We start from the raw sequence: 17,669 nt of genomic DNA, 5'->3' as shown, positions 1-17,669 counted from the left end.
TTCCTTTTTGTTTCCTTTTGAGACAGAGTCTCACTCTTGTTGCCCAGGCTGGAGTGCAATGGCGTGATCTCGGCTCACTGCAACCTCTGCCTCCCGGGTTAAAGCAATTCTCCTGCCTCAGCTGGGATTACAGGCACCCACCACCATGCCCGGCTAATTTTTGTATTTTTAGTAGAGATGGAGTTTCACCATGTTGGCCAGGCTGGTCTCAAACTCGTGACCTCAGGTGATCCGCCCACCTTGGCCTCCCAAAGTGCTAGGATTACAGGCGTGAGCCACTGCGCCTGGCCAAAATACAATTGATTTTTCTAAGTTTGTTTTCATTCTGGGTTCTTGTAAGCAGTTCACTTACTCATTCCAGTTGTGTTTTGGGAAGATTCCATTGGGTTTTCTGTGTACGTAAACATGTTATCTGCAAATAATGACAGTTTTACTTCTCCCTTTTCAATATTCATGACTTTCGGTTTTCTTAAATTTTATTGACATACAATTGATAAATAGATGACTTCTTTTATTTATTTTTTTTGAGACAAAGTCTTGCTTTGTCGCCCAGGCTGAGGTGCAGTGGTGTGATCTTGGCTCACTGCATTATCTGCCTCCCTCAGTTCGTGTGATTCTCCTGCCTCAGCCTTCCGAGTTGCTGGGATTACAGACGCCTACCACCACGCCCGGCTAATTTTTGTATTTTGGTTTCGCCATGTTGGCCAGGCTGGTCTTGAACTTCTGACCTCAAGTGATCCGCGTGCCTTGATCTCTGTGCCAGGCTTTGTCCTACTTTTTGATAGGATTTCTAATACAGTGTTAATAGAAAGTGATAAGAGTGGCTGAGGGCGGTGGCTCATGCCTGTAATCCCAGCACTTTGGGAGGCCGAGGTGGGTGGATCACGAGGTCAGGAGATCGAGACCATCCTGGCTAACACGGTGAAAACCTGTCTCTACTAAAAAAAAATACAAAACAATTAGCCAGCCGTGGTGGCAGGTGCCTGTAGTCCCAGCTACTCAGGAGGCTGAGGCAGGAGAATGGCGTGAACCAGGAGGCGGAGCTTGCAGTGAGCCGAGATTGTGCCACTGCACTCCAGCCTGGGCAACAGAGCGAGACTCCATCTCAAAAAAAAAAAAAGTGATGAGAGTGGACATCTTGGCTGGGTGTGGTAGCTCAAGCCTGTAATCTCAGCACCTTGGGAGGCCAAGGAGGGTGGATCACTTAAGGTCAGGAGTCCGAGACCAGGCTGGCCAACATGGTGAAACCCCGTCTCTACTAAAAATACAAAAATTAGCCGAGCGTCATGGTGCGCGCCTATAGTCTCAGCTAGTTGGGAGGCTGAGGTAGGAGAATTGCTTGGCCTCAGGAGGCAGAGGTTGCAGTCAGCTGAGATCACACCACTGCACTCCAGCCTGGGCAACAGAGCGAGACTCCACCTCAAAAAAAAAAAAAAAGGGAACAAAATGAGTAGACATCTTGTCTTATTCTAATTCACTACAACTTAAAATTATGAAAGACTGTTAAATTTTGTTAAGTGCTTTTTCTGTTTGTTAAAATGATTGTGTGATTTTTTTTTCTTTTGGTAATGTGGTTATTCTCATTGATTTTTAACTTAAACCTTGCATTTCTGGGATGTGCAGTTCTCAGATTTCTTGGTTTTGTTATCCTTTTGCTCTCTTAAATATTATGATTGACCCCAGAGTTTCATATAAAGGCACACCTTATTCTTTGTGCTTCACAGATAATTGTGATTTTTATAGATTGAAGGTTTGTGGCCACCTTGCATCGAGCAAGTTTTTAGGCATCATTTTTCCAGCAGCCTATGTTCACTTCATGTCTCTTTGTCACATTTTGGTGATTCTTGCAATATTTGAAACATTTTCATTACTCTCACGTCAAGTATGTTGATCTTTGATGTTACTTTTGTAATTGTTTTGGGGTGTCATGAATCACACCTGTAAGACGGCAAACTTAATTGGTAAATGTGTGTTCTGACAGCCTCACCGACCCACAATTTCCTCTTCCCTCTCCTCAGGCTTCACTATTCCCTGAGACAAGACAGTATTGAAATTAGGCCAGTTAATAACCCTATAATGGCCTCCAAGTATTCAAGAGAAAGGAAGAGTTTCATGTTTCTTACTTTCCACAGAAAGCTAGAAATGATTAAGCTTAGAGAGGAAGGCCTGTGTAAAGCCAGGATAGGCCAAAAGCTAGGCATTTTGCACCAGTTAACGGAGTTGTGAATACAAAGGTCCAGTTTTCAAAGGAAATTTATAATTTAAAAGATAAAGTTCTTGAAGTGTTACTGCAATGAACACACAAGTGATAAAGCAAAGCAGCGTTATTGCTGATGTGAAGAACGTTTAAGTGGTGTGGATAGAAGATCAAACTAGCCACATTTCCTTAAGTCAAAGCCTAACCAGAGGAAGACCCTAATTCTCTTTAATTCTGTGAAGGCTGAGAGAGGTGAGGAAGCTACATTATCCTCATCAGACTAACACAGGAACAGAAAACTGAACACCATATGTTGTCACTTATCATTGGGAGCTGAACGATGAGAATACATGGACACAGGGAGGAGAACAGCACACACTGGGGCCTGTCAGGCAGTGGGATGTGGGGAGAGCATCAGGATAAATAGCTAATGCATGCTGGGCTTAATACCTAGGTGATGGGTTGATAGGTACGGCAAACCGCTATGACACATGTTTACCTGTGTAACCTGCACATCCTGGACATGTACCCAGAAACTTAAAAAAAAAAAATGTGTGTGTGTATATATATATGTGTATATATATATGATATATAATTTGAAGCTAGCAGAAGTTGGTTCACGAGGTTTAAAGAAAGAAGCAATCTCTGTAACATAAAAATGCAAGGTGAAGCAGTAAGTGCTGATGGAGAAGCTCCAGTAAGTCATCCAGAAGATCTAGCTAAGATTGCTGATGAAGGTGGCTACACTAGACAACAGATTTTCAATGTGGATGCAACAGCCTGATATTGGAAAAAGATGCCGCCTAAGCCTTTCATAGCTAGAGAAGAGAAGTCAGTGCCTGGGTTCAAAGGCCAGCCTGACTGTCTTGTTAGAGTCTCATGCAGCTGGTGACTTTAAGTTGAAGCCAATGCTCATTTACCATTCCACAAACCATGGATCTCTTAAGAATGATGCTAAATCTACTCTGCTTATGCTCTGTATATGCAACAACAAAGCCCAGATGCCAGTACATCTGTTTACAGTATGGAGTAGTGAATATTTTAAGGTCACCATTGAGACTTACTGCTCAGAAAGATTCCTTTCAAAATATTAGTGCTCATTGACAATGCATCTAGTCACTCAAGAGCTTTGAGAGAGATAAATGAGATGAATGTTGTTTTCATGTCTGCTAACGCAGCAACTATTCTGCAGCCCATGGATCAGGGAGTAATTTCTACTTTCAAATCTTATTATTTAAGAGATACATTTTGTAAGGCTAAAGTTTCCCTATAAAGTTATTTCTCCATGAATCTGGGCAAAATCAAAAACTTTCTGGAAAGGATTCACCATTCTTGATGCCATTAGGAACATTCATGGAAGGAAGTTAAAATGTCAGTATTACCAGGAGTTTGAAAGAAGCTGATTCTAACCCTTGTGGGTGACTTTGAGGAGTTCAAAACTTGAGTTGAGGATATAATTGCCCATGTGGTAGAAATAGGAAGAAAACTAGAATTACAAGTGACCAGGCACGGTGGCTCACTCCTATAATCCCAGCACTTTGGGAGTCTGGGATAGGAGGAGAGCTTCAGGCTGGGAGTTCGAGACCAGCCTGGGCAACACAGTGAGACCCTGTCTTTACAAAAAATAAAATTAGTTGGGCATGATGGTATATAGCTGTAGTCCTAACTACTCTGGAGACCGAGGCAGTAGGATCGCTGAAGCTTAGGAGTTTGAGGTTACAGTGATCTATGATTGTGACACTACACTCCAATCTGAGTGACAGAGCAAGACCCCTGTGTCTAAAAAACAAGAATAAAAAAATGGAGCTTGAAATTGTGACTGAATTGCCACAATCTCATGATACAACTTGAACAGTTGAGGAGGTAACTTATGGATGTGCAAAGAAAGTAATTTATTGAGATAGACTCCACTCCTCGTGAAGAAGCTGTGAATGTTGTTGAAATGACAACAAAGGATTTAAAATATTACACGGGCTTACTTGATAAAGCAGCAGGAGGAATTGAGAGGATTGACTCCAGTTTTGAAAGAAGTCCTACTGTGGATAAAATGCTGTTAAACAGCACCTCAGGCTACAGAGAACTCTTTCATGAAGGAAGTCAGTGTGGCAGGTTTTATTGTCTCATTTTAGGCAATTACCCAGGATTCAGGAACCAGTGCTGTCATCAGGCAGTAGCCATCAACTTGGAAACAAGACCCCCCGCCCTGCAAGGAGATGATTAACTGAAGGCTCAGATGATTGTCAGCTTTTTTTTTTAAGCAATAAATTATTTTAAAATTAAGATGTGTGCATTCTTTTTTAGATATAATGCTTTTGCATACTTTACAGACTGATATAAACATGACGTTTGTATTCACTGGGGAAAAATTTTTGTGTGACTTGCTTTATTGTGAGATTTGCTTTCTCATGCTCTGGAACCCAAACTGCAATATCAAGGTATCCCTGTGTTTTAATTTATGTAATACTGTTTTGTTGGATAAAAGGTAATTTTATCAAAGTCAGTTTATCACATTTTTTAGTGATTTGAACTATGTTGTAAGAAATCTTTGCCTGTGTCAAGTTTACAAGATTTTTTTTCCTGTTTTATTTTAAAACTTAATAAGTTTTAGCTGTTACATTTAGATGTCTTTTTTTTTGTTTTTGAGATGGAGTCTCGCTCTGTTGCCCAGGCTGGAGTGCGGTGGCACGATCTCGGCTCACTGCAAGCTCCGCCTCCTGGTTCACGCCATTCTCCTGCCTCAGCCTCCCAAGTAGCTGGGACTACAGGCGCCCGCCACCACACCTGGCTAATTTTTTGTAGTTTTAGTAGAGATGGGGTTTCACCGTGTTAGCCAGGGTGGTCTTGAACTCCTGACCTCGTGATCTGCCCACCTCGGCCTCCCAAAGTGCTGGGATTACAGGAGTGAGCCACCATGCCCGGCTTATATTGTCTGTTTTTTTTTTTTTTTTTTGGAGACTTGTTGCCCAGGCTGGAGTGCAATGGCGTTATCTCGGCTCACTGCAACCTCTGCCTCCCAGGTTCAAGCAATTTTCCTGCCTCAGCCTCCCGAGTAGCTGGGATTACAGGTGTGCACCATCACACCCAGCTAATTGTTTGTATTTTTTTTTTAGTAGAGATGGGGTTTCTCCATGTTGGTCAGGCTGGTCTCGAACTCCCGACCTCAGGTGGTCCGCCCGCCTCAGCCTCCCAAAGTGCTGAGATTAGAAGTGTGAGCCACCGCACCTGACCTATTGTCTGTTTTGAGTAAATTCTTGTGTTTGCTGTTAAGCAATGGTTGAGGTCATTTTTTCACATGAATATTTAGTTTAGTGAGCAACATTTGTTGAAAAGACTATTCTTTTCCGTTCTTCCTCAGTACCTTTGTTGAAAATCAGTTGACCATAAACATACGGGTTTATTTCTGGATTCTGTTTTCTTCCATTGATTTTTATATGTACCTTTACACCAGTACCCACTCCCTGCTGTTTTGATTCTTCAGGCCTTGAAATCAGGTTGTCTAAGTTTTCCAGTTGTTTTTCTTTTTTAAAGTTATGTTGGCTATTCTGGGATCTTTGTATGTCTATTGCATATTTTTAGATTCAGCTTGTCATTTTCTCCATAAGAGCCTGCTGTGATTTTTATTGGAATTGCATTGAATGTGTATGTCAGTCTGGGACATCTCAGTATTGAGTCTTCTAATTCACAAACATGGTAAACCTTTCCTTTATTTAGATCTTAACATTTCTCACAACAATGTTCAATGTTGGGACTTACACATATTTTGTTTCACATATTGTTAAGTATTTCATGGTTTTTTTGTTTTGTTTTGTTTTGAGACAGTCTCGCTCTGACGCCCAGGCTGGAGGGCAGTGGCGTGATCTCAGCTCACTGCAGACTCCGCCTCCTGGGTTCAAGTGATTCTCTTTCCTTAGCTTCCTGAGTAGCTGGGATTACAGGCACCCACCACCACGCCTGACTAATTTTTGTATTTTTAGTAGAGACTGGGTTTCGCCATGTTGGCCAGGCTGGTCTCAAACTCCTGATCCGCCCGCCTCAGCCTCCACAAGTGCTGGGATTATAGGCGTAAGCCACTGCATCTGGCTTATTTCGTGGTTTTTAATGTTATCATAAGTGGTACTTTTTTTTTTTTTAAGACGAGGTCTTGCTTTGTCGCATGGGCTGGAGTGCAGTGGCTCATAGCTCACTGTGACCTTGAATTCTTGGGCTCAAGGGGTCCTCCCACCTCACCCTCCTGAGTAACTGGGACTACAGGCATGCGCCATTGTGCTTGGCTAAGTTTTTGTTTTTGTTTTTGAGACAGAGTCCTACTCTGTTGCCCAGGCTGAAGTGCAGTGACATGATCATGGCTCACTGTAGCCTCTGCCTCCCCAGGTTCAAGCAGTTCTCGTGTCTCAGCCTCCTGAGTAGCTGGGACTACAGGATTGTGCCATTATGCCAGGCTAATTTTTGTGTTTTTAGTAGAGATGGGGTTTTGCCATGTTGACCAGGCTGGTCTCGAACTCCTAGCCTCAAGTAATCCTCCTGCCTTGGCCTCCAAAGTGCTGGGATTACAAATGTGGGCCACTGCACCCAGCTGTGGTATTTTTGAAATGTCATTTTCCAATTGCTTGCTAGTATATAAAAATAAAGTTAATTTTTATAATTGACTTTATATGCTGTGACTTTATTTCATGTATTAATTTCTTAGGATATTGTAGGTATACATGTCGTCTTCAAATAAGGGCAATTTTATTTCTTCCTTTTTAATCTTTGTGCATTTTGTTTCTCTTTTTTTCTTTATTGCAATGCTTAAGACTTTAAACAGTGCTGAGTAGAAGTGGTTGATAGTGGACATCATTGCCTTTTTCCTGACCTTAGGGGAAAAGCCTCCATTCGTGGCTGGAGGTAGTTTATAGATGCTCATCATCAGGTTCAGGAACTCTGTTTCTAGTTTCCTGAGAGGTTTTGTCATGAATGGAAGTTGAATTTTGTCATTTTGTTAAATGCCTTTTCTATATCATTTCTTCCTGTCATTTAATCCATTAGTGTAAACTACACTGACTTCTGAGTATTAAACAGAACTTATATTATTGGGATAAACCCCACTTGTACATTACATATTGCTAGATTCTATTTGCTTATCTTTTATTAAAGTTTTTAGTGTCTCTTTTCTTAAGAGATAATGGTTTATAGTTTTCTTGTGTTCTTTTTTAAACTGGTTTTGCTATCAATGTAATGTTGGTCTTATACAATGAGTTAGGAAGCGTCCCCTCTTTTATGAGTTTGTATTTTTTCTTTTTTATTTCTGCTGCCACTCCACCGCGGTATTTTTTCTTTAAGTGTTGCCTAAAATTCTCTAGTGAAGCCTAGATTCACTAAAATTCTCTTGTGAAGGCTAGTTCACTAGACTTCATCTGGGTTTGGAGTTTTCTTTGTAGGAAGACTTTAAGAATTTAGCGTCTTTGGGTCGGGCACGGTGGCTCAAGCCTGTAATCCCAGCACTTTGGGAGGCCGAGACGGGCGGATCACGAGGTCAGGAGATCGAGACCATCCTGGCTAACACGGTGAAACCCCGTATCTACTAAAAAATACAAAAAACTAGCCGGGCGAGGTGGCGGCATCTGTAGTCCCAGCTACTCGGGCGGCTGAGGCAGGAGAATGGCGTCAACCCGGGAGGCGGAGCTTGCAGTGAGCTGAGATCTGGCCACTGCACTCCAGCCCAGGCGACAGAGCGAGACTCCGTCTCAAAAAAAAAAAAAAAAAAAAAAAGAATTTAGCGTCTTTGATAAATGTGGGACTATTTTTATTATATTTTCTTTCATATCAGCTTGATAATCAGTATTTTTGAAGGAATTGGTTCATTTAAGTTGTTGAATTGATTGTCATACTCTAATGTTATTATCCTTTAATTTTAGATTGTGTAGTGCCGTTTTCCTCTCTAGTATGGGCAAATTATGATTTGTCTGTTTCCTTTATCATCAAGCCAGAGTTTTATCACTTTCATTGATTGTTTCCCCACCAAAAAAAAATCTTTAGCCTGTTCGTTTATTACTTTGTTAATATTTTCACTTTGCTAATTTTTTCTCTTTGCTTTCTTTCTACTTTGGTTTTAATTTTTTTTTAATTTTGAAATTTTAATTTTGAATTTTTATATAATCATATTTTGTTGAATGAAATGCTGAAACCCAGGCAAATGGTAGTGACTTTTCTTGTTTGTTTTAGAAATGGGATCTTGCTATGTTGCTTAGGCTGGCCTTGAGCTGCTAAGTAGTCTTCCCATCTTAGCCTTCCGATTACCTTGGACTGCAGGTGTACCTTTTCTTTTTTTGAGACAGGGTCTCGCTCTGTCACCCAGACTGGAGTGCAATGGCTCAATCTTGGCTCACTACAAGCTCCGCCTCCTGGGTTTACGTGATTCTCCTGCCTCAGCCTCACAAGTAGCTGGGACTACAGGTGCCCGCCACCATGCCCGGCTAATTTTTTCTATTTTTAGTAGGGATGGGGTTTCACCATGTTAGCCAGGATGGTCTCGATCTCCTGACCTCGTGATCCACCCGTCTCGGCCTCCCAAAGTGCTGGGATTACAGGCGTGAGCCACCACGCCCAGCCTATTTTTACTTTTTCTAGCTTAAGGTAGCTTACCTAGTTCTTTAATTTTAAGCTTTTTTTTTTTTAAATCTCTTTTGCCCATTTTTGTCATATGTATTTGCTTTTTCTTACAGATTTTCTTTTTTGAGTGCTTAGTATATATGGTGTAGTTTTTCCCCTAGTTTATTGTTTTCAAATGTTTTATAGACATTTTTATAGTTACATCAATCTTTTTAATATTTATGTCAATTTTAGAAAATCTTCCAACAATGCATGAGTTTTTGAATTCACTTGCATTATTTATGAATATTAATTTTTTTACATTTAAATCTTTGCTTTTAATTCATTATGGTTGTGGTATGGTATGAAGTGGAGAGCTGATAGTATGTTTTTTCTGAATTATACAGTTTTTCTCAATGTTTTTTGTTATATAATCCCTTTTCCCAGTAATTTTTAAGGGCATTGTTTTAGTCTATTCTTTTTCAGAAATTTCTTAGCTATTATCATGGGTATAAATTTGCTGCATGAATGAATCATTTTGCAAGGTTTTGTAAAGGAATTTCATTAAGTTTATATAACTAATTGCATTTTTATAGTAATTTTTCAAGTACAGAACTTGTCATGTCTTTCAATTTATTTAGGTTCTTTTTTTCTATCCTTAAGTAAAGCTTTATTCTCTTATTAAAGTATTACATTTTTCTTGTTATGTTTATTCTTAGATATATGTTGGCATTTCTTCTATTGTGTTTTCCAACTGGTTATTGCTAGTATATTCTTTAAATAGTTGGCTCCTGAGACAGTTGTCTTTGGAAAAAGATTCTTGGCCTGGTAGGGTGGCTTATACCTGCAATCCCAGCACTTTGGGAGATGGGGGGATCACTTGAGGCCAGAAGTTTGAGGCTACAGTGACCTGTAATTGTGCCACTGCATTCCTGCCTGGGTGACAGAGTGAGTCCCTGTCTCTAAAAAAAAAAAAAAATTCTGTAGTGATGGCTTAGTACTGCTTTACTGCTTTGCAATGATCTTATAAGATGTCTATGTAGAAATAAAAGGTGATAGAATAAAGGTCTTTAGATTTAATTGTAGGTATTCTTAACTGAATTTGTTGGCCTTACTAATTTCCTAATTTTAATTATCATCTGGATATTTTTAGTCTTCTGGCTATCATTTTTCCCTCCTTTTTTTTTTTTTTTTTTTTTAAAACCTCCACTTCTGGTCCTACCTTTTTCTTTGTCTCATGTGTTCATGCCTTCCAGTTAAGATATTGAGTAAGCGAGTAAGGTGTTGTTCATATTTTAAGATTATGAGCTTTACAATGACAGTGTCTTCCTTGTCCTTCTATTGATTGTATGGAGTGTTTGCATATGTATTCAATAAAAGTATTTACTTAGGTTAATGTGTAGAATTATATAATTGGATATTTTGGACAAATTTACTCTATTTGGTTTGATATTTTTCAGTAATGGAGAATTTAATGCTCTAAAAATATTTGTTTTTAAATGGAAACAATCACTACAGTTACACAATAGACACTCACAGAAAGAATTTTATTAGTGTTTGTTTGTTTGTTTTGTTTTTTGAGACGGTCTCACTCTGTCACCTAGGCTGGAATGCAAGTGGTGAGATCACAGCTCACCGCAGCCTCAACCTCCCAGGCTCCAGTGATCCTCCCACCTTAGCCCCCAAGTAGCTGGGATTACAGGCATGCACCGCTATACCCAGCTAATATTGGTATTTTTTGTAGAGATGGGGTTTCACCATGTTGCCCAGGCTAGTCTTGAACGGGACTCAAACCATCCACCAGCCTCGGCCTCCCAAAGTGCTAGGATTACAGGCATGAGCCACTATGCCTGGTCTGAATTTTATTAGTTGTTAGTTTGTTATGGGGAGAGGTGATGCCACTAAATGTTAATAATCATTTGAAAAATTCCCTCTGCTACAATATTCTAAACATTATTAGGTGTTTTTATGGCAATATTTGTTTTTTCCTTCAGCTTTATTCAGGTACAATTTATATAGAGTAAAATTCACCTGTGTTTGATGTACAGTTTGATGACTTTGGGCAATTCTGTATTGTCATGTAACCACCACCACAATCACGATTTAGAAGTTTCATCACTAAAAAGTTTCTTTACACCTTTGCCTTGGCCTCAAACAGCCACCCCAGGGCTTTTTACTTGTTTTAAACAATGCAGTGATTTTTTAGTAGTGTATTTACAGAGTTGTGCAGCCTTCACCACAATCTAATTTTAGAACATTTCTATTACCCCAGAAAGAAACTTGTACCATTTAAAGCCACTCCCTCTTCCCACCTCCAGTCCTAGGCAACAACTAATCTACTTTCTGTAGATTTACTTTTTTTGGCAAATAGAATTATGTAATATGTGTTCTTTTGTGCCTGGCTTCTTTTGTTTGACATAAACATTACCAACTTTTAAGGATTTTCATGAAATAACTTTTTTTAAAAACAGGGAATGACTCTACTAATGATGGGGTCAGCAGATGCTCTTCCAGAAGAACCCTCAGCCAAAACTGTCTTCGTAGAAGACATGACAGAAGAACAGTTAGCATCTGCTGTAAGACACGCCAGATTTTATATGTTTGATACTACTTTTTGAAGGACCATTATTACAGTGTCTTTCAGAAAGTAGTATCTAAATGTCTTGAAGACTTAATCATTAATACCAAGATGGATGTTTTTATCTGTAAATAAGAGTTTTATTATTTTTAATTAGATTAAGGGAGTCCTGTGGTTAAATAATGCACAGTTAGGGTTTTTTTTTTTGTATTGTACACCTTACTACTGGTTTTCAGACTTCCAAGTGAATTTATTTAGGCTTAACTTATATATATTTAGCTAATATCTGTAATAAATATGTTTCTGGCAGATAGTACTATATAAGTGTTTACTATTTATGAGAAAACAGGGTCAAAGAGTAGTTTAAATGCTGGGATATTTAAATTTTTTAAATCCTTCATGTGGAAAATATATACATTTTACCCTGAATTTAAATGCAAAATCAGTTTAGAAACTGGCCAACACATGTGTCAAATTTTTTTTTAACACCTTGCGTTTATTTAGTGCCATTCATTCATTTTCTTGTTTTTTTTTTTTTTTTTTTTTTTTTCCCTTGAGATGGAGTCTTGCTCTGTCACCCTGGCTGTTGTGCAGTGGTATGATCGTAGCTCACTGTAACCTCAACTTCCTGGGCTCAAGTGATCCTCCTACCTCAGCCTCCTGAGTAGTGAAAATTGTAGGCGTGCACCACCATGCCCAGCAAATGTAAAAAAAAAAATTTTTTTTTTTTTGGTAGAGACAGGGTCTTGCTGTGTTGCCTAGGATGACCTTGAACTTCTGACCTCAAGCTATCCTTCCACCTCAGCCTTCCAAAGTGCTGGGATTACAGGCATGAGCCACTGTACCCAACCTATTATTTTGCTTTTTGTTTTGAAGTGTTTCTATGCATGTTTTGCCTCTTCTTTTCTCCTGATAAACCTGCCAAGAAGGCAAGACTGGTATGATTATTCTCTTATTTTTAAGAAGGAAACTAAAACATAATATGGCCAGCATGATCCAAGTAAACATTTTTTTGGGGGGGAAATAAAACTGTTTCTTTAGAGTGAAGGCAGAATATAAATTGGTAGAAGCTAGTAAATGGTACTTGATTCAAAATGAGAATTTTAGTGATTTATATATGTCATGTCATTTTGTAAAAATGGTTTAATGATTTAATCCTTTTTTTTTTTTTAAACTAGATGGAGTTACCATGTGGATTGACAAACCTTGGTAACACTTGTTACATGAATGCCACAGTTCAGTGTATTCGTTCTGTGCCTGAACTCAAAGATGCCCTTAAAAGGTAAGACTGCAGTCTTTTTTGGGTAAGGGATGTTCACATTTGGGTGAGTAGTATTGTTTTGTTTTGTTTTCTTTAGCACCTTAATGAGATATAATTAATTTCTAATACAATTCACCATTTTAAAATGTTTAATGATTTTTACAGTATTCACAAGTTTGTGCAACCATCACCACAATCAATTTTAGGACATTTTCCGCCTCCTCCAAAAGAAGTGTCATACTCACTGGCAGTCACTAGTTATACCCTTTCACCCACCTCTAGCCCTAGCCAAACATTAATCTACTTTCTGTCATAGATTTGCTTATTCTGGGCATTTCATATAAATTGAATCATAGAATATGTGGTTTTTTTGTGACTGACTTCTTTCATTTAGCATGTTTCCGTGGTTCATTCACGTTATAGCATATATAATACTGCATTCCTATTTTATGGCTGAATAATACTTCATTTTATGTATATATCACATTTTATTTATCCATTCATTTTGTTGATGGAAATTTGGATTGTGTCTCCTTTTTGGCTGTTATAAGTAATACTGCTGTGAACGTTGATGTTTTTTGTGTAGATGAACGTTTTCATAACAGTAACTACGTTTAACATTTTGAGGAACTGCCACAATGATTTTCCAAAGCGACAGTACTGTTTTACATTCTCACCAGCAATGTGAGAAGATTGTCAATATTTTCTGTCTTTGATTAAGCCATCTAGCGGTGTGAAGTGCGGTATCTCATTGTGGTTGTCATGCACTTTTTTTTTTTTTTTTTTTTTTTTGAGACGGAGTCTTGCTCTGTCGCCCGGGCTGGAGTGCAGTGGCCGGATCTCAGCTCACTGCAAGCTCCGCCTCCCGGGTTTACGCCATTCTCCTGCCTCAGCCTCCCGAGTAGCTGGGACTACAGGCGCCCGCCACCTCGCCCGGCTAGTTTTTTGTATTTTTTTAGTAGAGACGGGGTTTCACCATGTTAGCCAGGATGGTCTCGATCTCCTGACCTCGTGATCCGCCCGTCTCGGCCTCCCAAAGTGCTGGGATTACAGGCTTGAGCCACCGCGCCCGGCCGCACTTTTTTTTTAGTGACTAATGATGTTGGGCATCTTTTCATGTGCTTATTGGCCATTTGTATATCTTCTTTGGAGAAATGTCTGTTTAAATCTTTTGCCTGTGTTTTAAGTGGGTTGTCTTTTTAAAAATTCAATGTGTTTTTACATATATACAAGTTCTTTTCCCAATGGATAATTTGCAAATCTTTTCTTCTATACTATAAGCTGTCATTTTACTTTGTTTTTTAAAAATTTATTTTTTTTCCTAAGTCTGTTGTATGCAGTGTCTTTTTACTTTTCTTCATGATACGTTTGTAGTGCACATGTTTTTTAATTTTGATGTAGTTTAATCTTAATTTTAATTTTTTCTTTTGTCACATATGCTTTTGGTTTCATATGTAAGAAGCCACTGTCTAATTCTAGGTTACAAAAACTTACTTCTTTGTTGTTTTTCAAGAGTTAATATACTTTTAGCTCTTCTATTGAGGCCTGCGGTTTTTATGTATGGGTGGGAGGGAGGGAGGTATTTGCCTATTCTTTTGCATGTGTATATCCAGTTCTTCCAGCATCATTTGTTGAAGGCTGTTGTTTCCCCACTGAATTGTTTTAGCACCTTTTTTGAAAGTCAGTTGATCATAATGTATAGGTTCATTTCTGGACCCTTGATTCTTTTCCATTTATATATATGTCTATCCTTATGTCAGTCAGTACTGGTTTCAAAAAAGAAAGAACATTTTGTTTTTATACCATCGTATGAAAGGAAAAGAGTAAAGAATTAATTACAAATGTTTCGAGAACCTGTGAAATAGTCTACAAATAAGGGTCCTTTCTTCCAGTGAGTATAAATGAAACTTAAAAAATATGTAACTTAATTCTGACTGAATTTATACAACTGTCTTGATACATAAATTGTCAGTTCCTTATGATAGAATTCTGAACTACAATTTGGATTCTAGACAGCTTTATGAATATTGATGTTTGTTTTTTCCCTCAGTCTCTTGTGAAATGTTGTGATAGAACTAAGCAGAAGAGAAGGGAGAGAAGGACTGTGCAGAAATCTGAAAGAGTGACTTTAAAGGTTTTCTACATTTCTCTGAAGTGAATAGTTGTCAGGTATTTATGAGAAACTGCATAGATTACAGCTGATGTATTATCAGTGAGCAAGACACAGTATCTGTCTTCAAGGCACCTGCAGTCTAATAGAGAAAGACTATCAAGTAAACAAGTACTGTTTCAGAACTGCTTTGATGGGAAATGTAGGCTGCTATGAGAACATCTAAGGGGGTTCATAAGGGGTATCTAAGGATAGTTTGGGAAGACTGCTTAGAGTAACTGGTATTTAAACAGTTAGGTGTTATCCCAGCCTGGATGAGAGGTTAGGGAAGTGTGAGAGTGGACTGGAGGAAATAGTATTTAAGCAAGCGTCTGGAGGCAGGAGACTGCAGCATACTCAGTGCAACTGCCTGGAGAAGAATGGATGTAGAAAAGGTGCTAGATGGGAGATTAGCAGGGGCCAGCCAGAAGTCTTGAAGTCATTTTTAAGAAGTGTGGACTTTGTGTTGTGGATGAAGAGAAGCCATTGGAAAATTTTAAGCAGAGTACTGACATTCAAATTATCCTCTGAATTCTAGGTAGCTAAGATTATTATTTTGTTCTTTAATACAGTTTTTAATTTTGCTTTAAAAATTGCCTAGTGAATCTTACTGTGTCTTTTATATATATCCCAAAATACTGATTTATTTTACCCTTTCCTCTTATCCTTAGATGATAATACTGCTTGGGGCAAGAGTCTAGGTCAAAGCCATTTTTCCTCAGTGACTGGTAGTTATTTCTCCACTATTTTTGTGTGTCCGTGCTTACTGATGAGAGATCTGATATCAGTCTTGATTTTTATTCTTTTCTGTTAGTAGCTTTTAGGGTTTTCTCTTTTTTTTTTCTTTCCCCCAGTGTTCCAAGAATGTGAGAGTGTGGGTTTTATTTATCTTATTTAGTACTCAGTAAGCACTTTTAGTCTGAGGACTCTTGTCCCAAACTCGAGGACATTTCTTGGTCATTATTTCTTTAGATACTGCTTCTCCTCTACCTGGTTTCTTATACAGATTAAAATTTCTAGATCTGTTTTTTAGTCTTCTAACTTTTCTTCATGTTTTAAATTTTTATAATTTTTATGTGATGTGCTCTGGGAAAATGCCTCAGTTTTGTCTTACATTTTACTGATTCATGCATCTGCTTTGTTTCATTGCTTATTTATCATGACCTTCTGTTCTTTTTTGTAACTCCTTATTCTTTTTTTTTTTTTTTTTTGAGACGGAGTCTCGTTGTGTCGCCCAGGCTGGAGTGCAGTGGTGCGATCTCGGCTCACTGCAAGCTCTGCCTCCCGGGTTCACGCCATTCTCCTGCCTCAGCCTCCAGAGTAGCTGGGACTACAGGCGCCCACCACCACGCCCGGCTAGTTTTTTTGTATTTTTAGTAGAGATGGGGTTTCACCATGTTAGCCAGGATGGTCTCGATCTCCTGACCTCGTGATCCACCCGTCTCGGCCTCCCAAAGTGCTGGGATTACAGGCTTGAGCCACCACACCCGGCTTTAACTCCTTATTCTTAATTTTTGGATCTAAATCCTGCTTTTATTTTTCTGAGGCTCTGAAGTATTTTTATTTAAAGTTTTTTTTTTTTTTTTTTTCCTTGTTTGGCCTTTTAACTCTGTTCTTTTTGGATGTAAGGGTTGTTCTTCCCTCATTTGTTTGAAGGTTGTGTACTCATATCATGCCATCATATTCTCTTCCTTAAGTCTCAGTTGCAAATTATCTGAATAGGTAGTTTGCTGGGGTAGCTTTCTGGCTAGCACCCTTGGGAGTGGCTGGTGGAGATAGCCTTGGCTCACTTCCAAGATTTCCTCTTTACTATTTTCTTCTTGGATGCCTTTTAGCCTCTTCCTGGGAGAGTGCCCTTTTATGTTTTGGAAAGAGTTCTTTATAAGCAGGGGAGATTTCATCCTGTGTGGTTCTATTTTCCTGAAACCAAAAGAAACATTTTTTTTGTTTTTTTCTTATTTTTAAAAAAATAAAAAGTGAAAGTTACTTTTTTTGCTTTTTGGTTTTTATTTTTAGTATTATTATTATTATTATTTTTTGTACAGCAACCTCTGATGCCAAACAAAAGAAGTAGTTTTTGAATTCTAAATTTTCTCAAGAGAGTGCACTTTAGTAAACTAACTGATACAAGATGTCATGGATGGTAGTATGTCTTTGGAAAAATGGCACTAACTGATAACAACAAGAATGAAAGAACAGAAAAACATTCCATGAAAGGTGTTTCACAGCTGGAGATGAGGAAGATCATCCTCACAAATACTTAGCAGAACTTGTCTTTGGCAGGTTCTATAGAGTTAGGAGGTATGAGTCCCGAGTGCGATGACTCTTGCCTGTAATCCCAGTACTTTGGGAGGCTGAGGCAGGTGTCTCACTTGAGCTTAGGAGTTTGAGACTAGCCTGGGCAACATGGCAAAACCCCATGTCTACAAAACAAACAAACAACCAAAACAAAAATTAGCCAGGTGAGGTGGTGTGTGCCTGTAAGTCAGCTACTCAGAGGCTGAGGTGGGAGATTGCTTGAGCCCGGGAGGTTGAGGCTGCAGTGAGCCATCAGCTTGCCACTGCACTCCAGGCTGGGCAATAGAGTGAGGCCCTGTCTCAAAAAATAAAATAAATAAAATACAATAAAGTAAAATAAAATAAAATAAAATAATAAATAAGTGGGATGTATAATGATGGAGAGTAGAAGGAAAGTGTATTCAAGAGAAATAGACTGGATTAGCTTAAGAGGCAGTAAGGACCAAGAACTGTAGCCACAGGTAAAAACAAGGTTTGAAATGGCTTGCTTAATGCCGCCCAACAGTGGAATCTCATCATACTCCTGGAGTTAGGTTCTCAGTTTAGAACCTAGAGTGAAAACTATATGTTATAAAAAATCATCCCAAAATTCTATAAATTACTCCTCAAAAGACAGTAT

At 38.7% G+C, this 17,669-nt stretch overlaps 1 protein-coding gene across 3 annotated transcripts in view; it reads left to right on the top strand.

Moving 5' to 3' along the window:
* Nucleotides 1–17,669, top strand: part of USP14 (ubiquitin specific peptidase 14) — a 57,437-nt gene that overhangs the window by 9,672 nt on the left and 30,096 nt on the right. For 2 of the 3 annotated variants that reach the window (XM_010354892.2, XM_030925781.1), the window contains exons 4-5: nt 11,236–11,340; nt 12,521–12,624. In XM_010354892.2, the coding sequence (XP_010353194.1) occupies nt 11,236–11,340; nt 12,521–12,624 (209 nt within the window). The remainder of the gene's footprint in view (nt 1–11,235; nt 11,341–12,520; nt 12,625–17,669) is intronic. The other variant, XM_030925782.1, reaches the window with a different exon arrangement.

The sequence above is a fragment of the Rhinopithecus roxellana genome, chromosome 21 (genome assembly GCF_007565055.1).
Source record: "Rhinopithecus roxellana isolate Shanxi Qingling chromosome 21, ASM756505v1, whole genome shotgun sequence".
NCBI lineage: Eukaryota > Metazoa > Chordata > Mammalia > Primates > Cercopithecidae > Rhinopithecus > Rhinopithecus roxellana.
This window is presented reverse-complemented; position numbering and strand designations above follow the sequence as displayed.